This window comes from Salmo salar, chromosome 05, assembly GCF_965601325.2.
Source record: "Salmo salar chromosome 05, fSalSal1, whole genome shotgun sequence".
Taxonomy (NCBI): domain Eukaryota; kingdom Metazoa; phylum Chordata; class Actinopteri; order Salmoniformes; family Salmonidae; genus Salmo; species Salmo salar.
The window spans coordinates 17,215,700-17,230,307 of record NC_138295.1 but is presented as its reverse complement, the minus strand read 5'-3'; the positions used below and the strand labels follow the sequence as shown (position 1 = coordinate 17,230,307).

The 14,608-nt window shown below is 41.8% G+C and overlaps 1 protein-coding gene across 3 annotated transcripts in view; it reads left to right on the top strand.

Moving 5' to 3' along the window:
• The window catches only part of LOC106604348 (glutamate receptor 1), a 171,646-nt gene extending 166,717 nt beyond the window's left edge, over positions 1-4,929 (top strand). For 2 of the 3 annotated variants that reach the window (XM_045717945.2, XM_045717944.2), the window contains exon 16: positions 815-4,929. In XM_045717945.2, coding sequence (XP_045573901.1) covers positions 815-1,018 — 204 coding nt within the window. In that variant the 3' untranslated portion in view covers positions 1,019-4,929. The remainder of the gene's footprint in view (positions 1-814) is intronic. The other variant, XM_045717946.2, reaches the window with a different exon arrangement.
• The last annotated feature ends 9,679 nt before the right edge of the window (positions 4,930-14,608 follow it).

The window sequence follows — 14,608 nt, the reverse complement described above, 5'->3', positions numbered from 1 at the left end:
TATTCTACTGTATTATAATACTATGATATTGTAATATTTTATTATATTATTGTTATATTACACCAGCCTATCATCTTGTCTTTGTTAGAGTCTAAATCCCCAGGAGATACATACACTATTTACCTGGTAGGGCTAACCTCTGATTAGATGACCAGTATTACTGAGAGCCCATAGACAGTATTTACCTGGTAGGGTTAACCTCTGATTAGATGACCAGTATTACTGGGAGCCCATAGACAGTATTTTCCTGGTAGGGCTAACCTCTGATTAGATGACCAGTATTACTGAGAGCCCATAGACAGTATTTACCTGGTAGGGTTAACCTCTGATTAGATGACCAGTATTACTGAGAGCCCATAGACAGTATTTACCTGGTAGGGTTAACCTCTGATTAGATGACCAGTATTACTGAGAGCCCATAGACAGTATTTACCTGGTAGGGTTAACCTCTGATTAGATGACCAGTATTACTGAGAGCCCATAGACAGTATTTACCTGGTAGGACTAACCTCTGATTAGATGACCAGTATTACTGAGAGCCCATAGACAGTATTTACCTGGTAGGACTAACCTCTGATTAGATGACCAGTATTACTGAGAGCCATAGACAGTATTTACCTGGTAGGGTTAACCTCTGATTAGGTGACCAGTATTACTTAGAGCCCATAGACAGTATTTACCTGGTAGGACTAACCTCTGATTAGATGACCAGTATTACTGAGAGCCCATAGACAGGATGTATGCATGCCTGTGACTGTCATCTTGTCTTGGTGTCCAACTCTGTTCCCCTCTTCTCTCTCTCTGTTATCTGCAGCAGAACATCAACGACGCCATGCACTGCTCCACCATGACCAGAATGAGTGGGAACGGGAACGGGAACGGGGGAGGAGGAGGAATAGGAGGAGCAGGAGGAGGAGAGAATGGACGCATCCTAACTCACGACTTCCCTAAAACAGTCCAGACTCTCCCCTGCATGAGCCACAACGCCAGCATGGGGCTCAGCGCCTCCGGCATGTAATCACATGACCTGGCACAAGGGGCTGAGCAGGAGACTGACTCATAGACCTTACAAAGATGGCCACATTAATGGTGACATTGACCTTATGAACATGGCCGTCTTTCTGACACGTTGTTTATGTGGTGGCTGCGTGATGTGTGTCCGAGACAGACTTCAATACTGCTGCCAAATGCATTCTGAAATCACTCATTACGAACAGGGGAAATGTAGATGGAGTATAAAAATGAAAACAAAAGAAGATGAGGAACATGTTGCTACGAAAAGGGGCCATTGTTGGGCCGAGATGTTTTTTTTTCTTTTGTTCAGATTTTTTCAAAGAAGGTATTCATTTCTGTGTAAAAAAAGAGAGAACTATCCCGTAAATGCCGCCTGACCTGCCCTGAGATGACCTTCTCTGCCCTGCCCTGCCCTGAGATGACCTTCTCTGCCCTGCCCTGCCCTGAGATGACCTTCTCTGCCCTGAGATGACCTTCTCTGCCCTGACCTGCCCTGCCCTGCCCTGAGATGACCTTCTCTGCCCTGACCTGCCCTGAGATGACCTTCTCTGCCCTGCCCTGCCCTGAGATGACCTTCTCTGCCCTGAGATGACCTTCTCTGCCCTGACCTGCCCTGCCCTGCCCTGAGATGACCTTCTCTGCCCTGACCTGCCCTGAGAAGACCTTCTCTGCCCTGAGATGACCTTCTCTGCCCTGACCTGCCCTGCCCTGAGATGACCTTCTCTGCCCTGACATGCCCTGAGATGACCTTCTCTGCCTTGATCTGCCCTGCCCTGCCCTGAGATGACCCTGCTCTGCACTGCCCTGCCCTGCCCTGAGATGACCTTCTCTGCCCTGCCCTGGCTTGCCCTGAGATGACCTTCTCTGCCCTGCCCTGCCCTGAGATGACCTTCTCTGCCCTGCCCTGGCTTGCCCTGAGATGACCTTCTCTACCCTGCCCTGACCTGCCCTGAGTTGACCTTCTCTACCCTGCCCTGACCTGCCCTGAGATAACCTTCTATGCCCTGCCCTGGGCTGACTCTCTCTGCCCTGCCCTGAGCTAATCTTCTCTGCCCTGGGTTGACCTTCTCTGCCCTGCTCTTCTCTGCCCTGCTCTTCTCTGCCCTGCCCTGAGCTGACCTGCCCTGAGCTTACCTTCTCTGCCCTGCCTTGGGATGACTTTCTCTGCCCTGCCCTGACTTTCTCTGCCCTGACCTTCTCTGCCCTGCCCTGAGATAACCTTCTCTGCCCTGGGATGACCTTCTCTGCCCTGCCCTTCTCTGCCCTGCCCTGCCCTTCTCTGCCCTGCCCTGAGCTGTGGCCGTGCTATTGACCACTGTCAGTGTGTCTGTCTGTCTGTCTGTAATATCTCAGTTTGCTACCTACTATCTCTGACCATTTACTTAGTGAAGACGGATCACAAAATGGGATTTGTTTTTGTCTTTGCACAGTTGAAAGACAATAATGATAATAACACTGATTGACTATTAAGATGATTTGATATTTGTGTGTCTTTGGTTTCTCTCTTGTGTGTTTTTGGACACAGTTACACACGCTACGTTGGAAAGGCATGATGAACTGGAACACAAGCATTTCAAGCACCAATGCAGTATTATAATACAGACATAAATAATCATGCACAGAGCTCAGTCATCCCTGGCCTCCCTGAACCATCTGCTGACAGTCATTCCCACAGAGATTGATCACTGAATAGGTTTTGATTTCATTTGTCCTGATCGCACAGGTGAAAGATGTTTAAATTTATGCTTAACTAGCTGTGTTGTGTTCTCCTCAACAAACATGCTTTGCTGCTACACCTCACTGAACCCACCATACCACTGAACCCACCATACCACTGAATCCACCATACCACTGAACCCACCATACCACTGAATCCACCATACCACTGAATCCACCATACCACTGAACCCACCATACCACTGAATCCACCATACCACTGAATCCACCATACCACTGAACCCACCATACCACTGAATCCACCATACCACTGAATCCACCATACCACTGAACCCACCATGCCACTGAACCCACCATGCCACTGAACCCACCATACCACTGAACCACCATACCACTGAACCCACCATACCACTGAACCCACCATACCACTGAACCCACCATAACACTGAACCCACCATAACACTGAACCCACCATACCACTGAACCCACCATACCACTGAACCCACCATACCACTGAATCCACCATACCACTGAACCCACCATAACACTGAACCCACCATAACACTGAACCCACCATACCACTGAACCCACCATACCACTGAACACACCATACCACTGAATCCACCATACCACTGAACCCACCATAACACTGAACCCACCATAACACTGAACCCACCATACCACTGAACCCACCATACCACTGAACACACCATACCACTGAACACACCATACCACTGAACACACCATGCCACTAAACACACACACATATACACTGTCGCTTTATCAAACTCCCCAGAATGATTGCTGTGGCTAGATTTTGAAGAGAGGAAGTATTGACTGACATGGTCAGAACTTGACAAAGTACCACAGATTAACACCATTGATTTCTGCAGTGGCTCCGCTGCATTATTTTGTAGCGAGAGAGTAGCCATTTTGGAACACAGCCTAGCTGACAGAGGAAGGGGGCGTGACTTACACACAGAAACCCCTGTTGATTTACACGTAAACAGTCAATCAGCCGTTGGCAATCGTTAATGGAAACCATGGAAACGGTGGCTACCACCACAACAACCCATCTTGTTTCTCTCTCTCTCTCTCTCTCTCTCTCTCTCTCTCAGTAGTGGGTTATTTGGTTATTTTAGGACGGAGGTTGTTCAGTATGGTTTGATGTTTAGGTCATTGTACGTGTTGCTGTAGCCTATAGGGCTGGCAGCAGAGAGAAGCCTCGTTAGGATATTGGAATCAGAGTCAGAGACAGCCTGCCTACAGCTATGAAGGGAACATTACTAGCTACACTCTCCAGCTCTGCTCTGGCTCTGTTTGTGTGGGTCTCTGCCATAAAGAGAGCGTTCAACACTGACGGAACTGTGTCAGACTGTTTTTCTGCCATAGCCAGGGTGTAGGATCCAGTTCTAAACGTGGAACAACCTTAAACTCTTGAACATGTTTGACAGTGAAGACTGGGCAGAGATAGATTCCTTACATCAAATATACTGTATCTCATCTCTCCATCCAATATGTATATAAAAGGGTTGATTCTCCTGCAGTGAAACTTGTTCTTTCCTTCTCTGACCCAATCAGCCTCTCTGTACCTGACTGATGCTTCTGTTCTTCTTCTCCTTTCTTTCTTCCTTTCTTTCTTCTCCTTTATTTCTTTGGTGTTGTATTGACGAAGGCGCAGCTCAACGCGAGTCCTTGGCGGATGGTTTGTCTCAGAGAAGGAGAGGTTTTCTATGCCCTAACAGGATTTTAAAAAGACATTCAATGTTTGTATCGTATGGAGAATTTGAGAGCTGCAAAAAACTTTGAAAAAGTGTAGGAAAAACAGATGTTGAATAGTGGTTAGACAATGATGTTTTAAGTTTAACTTTTAATTGGTTGTCAATATTATTTAGATTGAATTGACATTTGAATAAAAGGGATGTTCTGTTGGTGTTTTCAAGACTGAACACCATTTGACTTTTCTTCTTAATTTGTTCTTTTTTTCAAAGTATTTTAATACCAGGATATAAAGTGATTATTTAGTTTGTTCACCTGAAAACCTCACAGTACAGTTGTTTTTCTATACATCACTACTGAAAGATGTTGCTGAATAAAACATGTATAAAATACATGGAGATCATTCATGAATTTAAAAAAAGACAGAAATAAACTTTTGAGAAATAAACATTTTCTAACCAAAGTGTCTCTGAAGAAAGTCATCATGCTTTTTGTAACAGAATAAAGGAATAAACTATGTGAATATGTTTGTTACTTTATTTCAAAACATTATACCCCATATACACAGAGTGGACAAAACATTATACCCCCCTACACAGAGTGTACAAAACATTATACCCCATATACACAGAGTGGACAAAACATACCCCATATACACAAAGTGGACAAAACATTATACCCCATATACTGTCACTTTTGCCGTTCTTTGTTTTGATGACCAAAACGCAGCGGGAATGTGGATGCTTATCTTTATATTTATTAAATAAAGAGAACACAACAAAACGGCAGACGACAGTTTTACAGGCTATACGTAGCAGTGCAAAATACAACTACCCACAAAAACCCCAGGTGAAAACAAGCTCCTAATATATGACTCCCAATCAGGAACAACTACGTACAGCTGTTCCTGATCGGGAGCCACATAGACAACAAAGAAATAGACAAACCAGAAAACCATAGAAAACCAAAACCAGAACATACACTAAAACCCCGGAATACATAAACCAAACACCCCTTTAATACTACACACACAACCCGAACCATATGAAACAAATACCCTTCTGCCACGTCCTGACCAAACTACAATACAAATACTCCCTCTACTGGTCAGGACGTGACATATACACAGAGAGTACAAAACATTATACCCCATATACACAGAGTGGACAAAACATTATACCCCATATACACAGAGTGTACAAAACATTATACCCCATATACACAGAGTGGACAAAACCTTATAACCCATATACACAGAGTGGACAAAACATTATACCCCATATACACAGAGTGGACAAAACATTATAACCCATATACACAGAGTGTACAAAACATTATACCCCATATACACAGAGTGGACAAAACATTATACCCCATATACACAGAGTGTACAAAACATTATAACCCATATACACAGAGTGGACAAAACATTATACCCCCCTACACAGAGAGGACAAAACATTATACCCCATATACACAGAGTGTACAAAACATTATACCCCATATACACAGAGTGTACAAAACATTATAACCCATATACACAGAGTGGACAAAACATTATACCGCCCTACACAGAGTGGACAAAACATTATACCCCCCTACACAGAGTGGACACAACCTTATAACCCATATACACAGAGTGGACAAAACATTATACCCCATATACACAGAGTGGACAAAACATTATACCCCCTTACACAGAGTGGACAAAACATTATACCCCATATACACAGAGTGGACAAAACATTATACCCCATATACACAGAGTGGACAAAACATTATACCCCCCTACACAGAGTGGACAAAACTTTATACCCCATATACACAGAGTGCACAAAACATTATACCCCCCTACACAGAGTGGACAAAACATTATACCCCATATACACAGAGTGGACAAAACATTATACCCCAATCACACAGAGTGGACAAAACATTATACCCCACATACACAGAGTGGACAAAACATTATACCCCATATACACAGAGTGGACAAAACAACACCCCTTATACCCCCCTACACAGAGTGGACAAAACATTATACCCCATCCTACACAGAATGGACAAAACATTATACCCCATATACACAGAGTGGACAAAACATTATACCCCATATACACAGAGTGGACAAAACATTATACCCCATATACACAGAGTGGACAAAACATTATACCCCATATACACAGAGTGGACAAAACATTATACCCCATATACACAGAGTGGACAAAACATTATACCCCATATACACAGAGTGGACAAAACATTATACCCCATATACACAAAGTGGACAAAACATTATACCCCATATACACAGAGTGTACAAAACATTATACCCCATATACACAAAGTGGACAAAACATTATACCCCATATACACAGAGTGGACAAAACATTATACCCCCCTACACAGAGTGGACAAAACATTATACCCCATATACACAGAGTGGACAAAACATTATACCCCCCTACACAGAGTGTACAAAACATTATACACCATATACACAAAGTGGACAAAACATTATACCCCATATACACAGAGTGGACAAAACATTATACCCCCCTACACAGAGTGTACAAAACATTATACCCCATATACACAGAGTTGACAAAACATTATACCCCATATACACAGAGTGGACAAAACATTATACCCCCCTACACAGAGTGTACAAAACATTATACCCCATATACACAAAGTGGACAAAACATTATACCCCATATACACAGAGTGGACAAAACATTATACCCCCCTACAAAGAGTGTACAAAACATTATACCCCATATACACAAAGTGGACAAAACATTATACCCCATATACACAGAGTGGACAAAACATTATACCCCCCTACACAGAGTGTACAAAACATTATACCCCATATACACAGAGTGGACAAAACATTATACCCCCCTACACAGAGTGTACAAAACATTATACCCCATATACACAAAGTGGACAAAACATTATACCCCATATACACAGAGTGGACAAAACATTATACCCCCCTACACAGAGTGTACAAAACATTATACCCCATATACACAGAGTGGACAAAACATTATACCCCATATACACAGAGTGGACAAAACATTATACCCCCCTACACAGAGTGGACAAAACATTATACCCCATATACACAGAGTGGACAAAACATTATACCCCCCTACACAGAGTGGACAAAACATTATACCCCATATACACAGAGTGGACAAAACATTATACCCCATATACACAGAGTGGACAAAACATTATACCCCCCTACACAGAGTGGACAAAACATTATACCCCCCTACACAGAGTGGACAAAACATTATACCCCATATACACAGAGTGGACAAAACATTATACCCCATATACACAGAGTGGACAAAACATTATACCCCATATACACAGAGTGGACAAAACATTATACCCCATATACACAGAGTGAACAAAACATTATACCCCCCTACACAGAGTGGACAAAACATTATACCCCATATACACAGAGTGGACAAAACATTATACCCCATATACACAGAGTGTACAAAACATTATACCCCATATACACAGAGTGGACAAAACATTATACCCCATATACACAGAGTGGACAAAACATTATACCCCCCTACACAGAGTGGACAAAACATTATACCCCATATACACAGAGTGTACAAAACATTATACCCCCCTACACAGAGTGGACAAAACATTATACCCCCCTACACAGAGTGTACAAAACATTATACCCCATATACACAGAGTGGACAAAACATTATACCCCCCTACACAGAGTGTACAAAACATTATACCCCATATACACAAAGTGGACAAAACATTATACCCCATATACACAGAGTGGACAAAACATTATACCCCCCTACACAGAGTGTACAAAACATTATACCCCATATACACAGAGTGGACAAAACATTATACCCCATATACACAGAGTGGACAAAACATTATACCCCCCTACACAGAGTGGACAAAACATTATACCCCATATACACAGAGTGGACAAAACATTATACCCCCCTACACAGAGTGGACAAAACATTATACCCCATATACACAGAGTGGACAAAACATTATACCCCATATACACAGAGTGGACAAAACATTATACCCCCCTACACAGAGTGGACAAAACATTATACCCCCCTACACAGAGTGGACAAAACATTATACCCCATATACACAGAGTGGACAAAACATTATACCCCATATACACAGAGTGGACAAAACATTATACCCCATATACACAGAGTGGACAAAACATTATACCCCATATACACAGAGTGAACAAAACATTATACCCCCCTACACAGAGTGGACAAAACATTATGCCCCATATACACAGAGTGGACAAAACATTATACCCCATATACACAGAGTGTACAAAACATTATACCCCATATACACAGAGTGGACAAAACATTATACCCCATATACACAGAGTGGACAAAACATTATACCCCCCTACACAGAGTGGACAAAACATTATACCCCATATACACAGAGTGTACAAAACATTATACCCCCCTACACAGAGTGGACAAAACATTATACCCCATATACACAGAGTGGACAAAACATTATACCCCATATACACAGAGTGGACAAAACATTATACCCCCCTACACAGAGTGGACAAAACATTATACCCCATATACACAGAGTGGACAAAACATTATACCCCCCTACACAGAGTGTACAAAACATTATACACCATATACACAAAGTGGACAAAACATTATACCCCATATACACAGAGTGGACAAAACATTATACCCCCCTACACAGAGTGTACAAAACATTATACCCCATATACACAGAGTTGACAAAACATTATACCCCATATACACAGAGTGGACAAAACATTATACCCCCCTACACAGAGTGTACAAAACATTATACCCCATATACACAAAGTGGACAAAACATTATACCCCATATACACAGAGTGGACAAAACATTATACCCCCCTACAAAGAGTGTACAAAACATTATACCCCATATACACAAAGTGGACAAAACATTATACCCCATATACACAGAGTGGACAAAACATTATACCCCCCTACACAGAGTGTACAAAACATTATACCCCATATACACAGAGTGGACAAAACATTATACCCCCCTACACAGAGTGTACAAAACATTATACCCCATATACACAAAGTGGACAAAACATTATACCCCATATACACAGAGTGGACAAAACATTATACCCCCCTACACAGAGTGTACAAAACATTATACCCCATATACACAGAGTGGACAAAACATTATACCCCATATACACAGAGTGGACAAAACATTATACCCCCCTACACAGAGTGGACAAAACATTATACCCCATATACACAGAGTGGACAAAACATTATACCCCCCTACACAGAGTGGACAAAACATTATACCCCATATACACAGAGTGGACAAAACATTATACCCCATATACACAGAGTGGACAAAACATTATACCCCCCTACACAGAGTGGACAAAACATTATACCCCCCTACACAGAGTGGACAAAACATTATACCCCATATACACAGAGTGGACAAAACATTATACCCCATATACACAGAGTGGACAAAACATTATACCCCATATACACAGAGTGGACAAAACATTATACCCCATATACACAGAGTGAACAAAACATTATACCCCCCTACACAGAGTGGACAAAACATTATACCCCATATACACAGAGTGGACAAAACATTATACCCCATATACACAGAGTGTACAAAACATTATACCCCATATACACAGAGTGGACAAAACATTATACCCCATATACACAGAGTGGACAAAACATTATACCCCCCTACACAGAGTGGACAAAACATTATACCCCATATACACAGAGTGTACAAAACATTATACCCCCCTACACAGAGTGGACAAAACATTATACCCCATATACACAGAGTGGACAAAACATTATACCCCATATACACAGAGTGGACAAAACATTATACCCCCCTACACAGAGTGGACAAAACATTATACCCCATATACACAGAGTGGACAAAACATTATACCCCATATACACAGAATGGACAAAACATTATACCCCATATACACAGAGTGGACAAAACATTATACCCCATATACACAGAGTGGACAAAACATTATACCCCATATACACAAAGTGGACAAAACATTATACCCCATATACACAGAGTGTACAAAACATTATACCCCATATACACAGAGTGGACAAAACATTATACCCCATATACACAAAGTGGACAAAACATTATACCCCATATACACAAAGTGGACAAAACATTATACCCCATATACACAGAGTGTACAAAACATTATACCCCATATACACAAAGTGGACAAAACATTATACCCCATATACACAGAGTGGACAAAACATTATACCCCCCTACACAGAGTGTACAAAACATTATACCCCATATACACAGAGTGGACAAAACATTATACCCCCCTACACAGAGTGTACAAAACATTATACCCCATATACACAAAGTGGACAAAACATTATACCCCATATACACAGAGTGGACAAAACATTATACCCCCCTACACAGAGTGTACAAAACATTATACCCCATATACACAGAGTTGACAAAACATTATACCCCATATACACAGAGTGGACAAAACATTATACCCCCCTACACAGAGTGTACAAAACATTATACCCCATATACACAAAGTGTACAAAACATTATACCCCATATACACAGAGTGGACAAAACATTATACCCCCCTACACAGAGTGTACAAAACATTATACCCCATATACACAGAGTGGACAAAACATTATACCCCATATACACAGAGTGGACAAAACATTATACCCCCCTACACAGAGTGTACAAAACATTATACCCCATATACACAGAGTGGACAAAACATTATACCCCCCTACACAGAGTGTACAAAACATTATACCCCATATACACAAAGTGGACAAAACATTATACCCCATATACACAGAGTGGACAAAACATTATACCCCCCTACACAGAGTGTACAAAACATTATACCCCATATACACAGAGTGGACAAAACATTATACCCCATATACACAGAGTGGACAAAACATTATACCCCCTTACACAGAGTGGACAAAACATTATACCCCATATACACAGAGTGGACAAAACATTATACCCCCCTACACAGAGTGGACAAAACATTATACCCCATATACACAGAGTGGACAAAACATTATACCCCATATACACAGAGTGGACAAAACATTATACCCCATATACACAGAGTGAACAAAACATTATACCCCCCTACACAGAGTGGACAAAACATTATACCCCATATACACAGAGTGGACAAAACATTATACCCCATATACACAGAGTGTACAAAACATTATACCCCATATACACAGAGTGGACAAAACATTATACCCCATATACACAGAGTGGACAAAACATTATACCCCCCTACACAGAGTGGACAAAACATTATACCCCCCTACACAGAGTGGACAAAACATTATACCCCATATACACAGAGTGGACAAAACATTATACCCCATATACACAGAGTGGACAAAACATTATACCCCATATACACAGAGTGTACAAAACATTATACCCCATATACACAGAGTGAACAAAACATTATACCCCATATACACAGAGTGGACAAAACATTATACCCCGCTACACAGAGTGTACAAAACATTATACCCCATATACACAGAGTGGACAAAACATTATACCCCATATACACAGAGTGGACAAAACATTATACCCCCCTACACAGAGTGGACAAAACATTATACCCCCCTACACAGAGTGGACAAAACATTATATCCCATATACACAGAGTGGACAAAACATTATACCCCATATACACAGAGTGGACAAAACATTATACCCCATATACACAGAGTGGACAAAACATTATACCCCATATACACAGAGTGAACAAAACATTATACCCCATATACACAGGTGCGGACAAAACATTATACCCCCCTACACAGAGTGTACAAAACATTATACCCCATATACACAGAGTGGACAAAACATTATACCCCATATACACAGAGTGGACAAAACATTATACCCCATATACACAGAGTGGACAAAACATTATACCCCATATACACAGAGTGGACAAAACATTATACCCCATATACACAGAGTGGACAAAACATTATACCCCATATACACAGAGTGGACAAAACATTATACCCCATATGCACAGAGTGTAGAAAACATTAGGAACACCTGCTCTTTCCATGACATAGACTGACCAGGTGAATCCAGGTGAAAGCTATGGTCCCTTATTGATGTCACTTGTTAAATCCACTTCAATCAGTGTAGATGAAGGGGTGGAGAGAAGGATGTTTTAACCTTGAGACAATTGAGACATGGATTGTGTATGTGTGCCATTCAGAGGGTGAATGGGCAAGATAACATATTTAAGTGCCTTTGAACGGGGTATGGCAGTAGGTGCCAGGCGCACCGGTTTGTGTCAAGAACTGCAACACTGCTCGGTTTTTCACGCTCAACAGTTTCCCGTGTCAATCAAGAATGGTCCACCACCCAAAGGACATCCAGACAACTTGACACAACTGTGGGAAGCATTGTAGTCAACATGGGCCAGCATCCCCCTGCCCCAACGAAGTGAGGCTGTTCTGAGGTCAAAGGGGAGAGCAACTCAATATTAGGAAGGTGTTCTTAATGTTTTGTACACTCAGTGTATATTACATAAATATCAATGGAATCAGGAATATGTATATTTTCACACTTGAGGATTCTTTACATGCAATACCTTATGAATACACAGATTGGATAATTTTCCTCGTGTTCATGTTTGCTTACATGACTGTTTGATTGTAATCCCTCTACTGTATACGAGGATCTAGCCTGCTTCAGGACATTCATATGGAAAAACACCCTCATGGTTTATAACTTGTGTTCCTTGTATGATGCTCATTACTCTGAGGGGGGGGGGGGGGGGGGGCGCATACTTGTGTTATTGCCTCGGATATATGAATACTGCATGGGGAAACCCATCAATGTTAAGAGGCATGCTGCGCTCACTTTCAGAACACTATCCAAATCTAAATGTCACCGTTGTCGTAAGGATTTGACCAAAATGCAGCAGGAATATGTATACTCATCTGCATTTATTTGGAAGAAGGAGAAACAAATAAGTATACCAAAAAAAAAAAAAAAAGTCCTGTCAGGTGCACAAACACTAAACAAGGAACAACTACCCACCAAAATCCCATAGAAAAACACCCCTCTTAAATAGGACCTTCAATTAGAAGCAACTAGGAGCAGCTGCTTCCAATTGAAGGTCAACCCAACAAACACCACATAGAAATAGATATACTAGAACTAACATAGAAATAGACTAACAAAGAACATAGCCCAACATTGAAGTGTTGTTGTATCTCAGTAAGTGGCCAGTGGATGGTCATTGAGGTGTTGTTGTATCTCAGTAAGTGGCCAGTGGATGGTCATTGAGGTGTTGTTGTATCTCAGTAAGTGGCCAGTGGATGGTCATTGAGGTGTTGTTGTATCTCAGTAAGTGGCCTGTGGATGGTCATTGAGATGTTGTTGTATCTCAGTAAGTGGGCAGTAGATGGTCATTGAGGTGTTGTTGTATCTCAGTAAGTGGCCTGTGGATGGTCATTGAGATGTTGTTGTATCTCAGTAAGTGGCCAGTGGATGGTCATTGAGGTGTTGTTGTATCTCAGTAAGTGGCCTGTGGATGGTCATTGAGGTGTTGTTGTATCTCAGTAAGTGGCCTGTGGATGGTCATTGAGGTGTTGTTGTATCTCAGTAAGTGGCCTGTGGATGGTCATTGAGGTGTTGTTGTATCTCAGTAAGTGGCCAGTGGATGGTCATTGAGGTGTTGTTGTATCTCAGTAAGTGGCCTGTGGATGGTCATTGAGGTGTTGTTGTATCTCAGTAAGTGGCCTGTGGATGGTCATTGAGGTGTTGTTGTATCTCAGTAAGTGGCCAGTGGATGGTCATTGAGGTGTTGTTTCTCAGTCAGTGGCCAGTGGATGGTCATTGAGGTGTTGTTTCTCAGTAAGTGGCCAGTGGATGGTCATTGAGGTGTTGTTGTATCTCAGTAAGTGGCCAGTGGATGGTCATTGAGGTGTTATTGTATCTCAGTAAGTGGCCAGTGGATGGTCATTGAGGTGTTATTGTATCTCAGTAAGTGGCCTGTGGATGG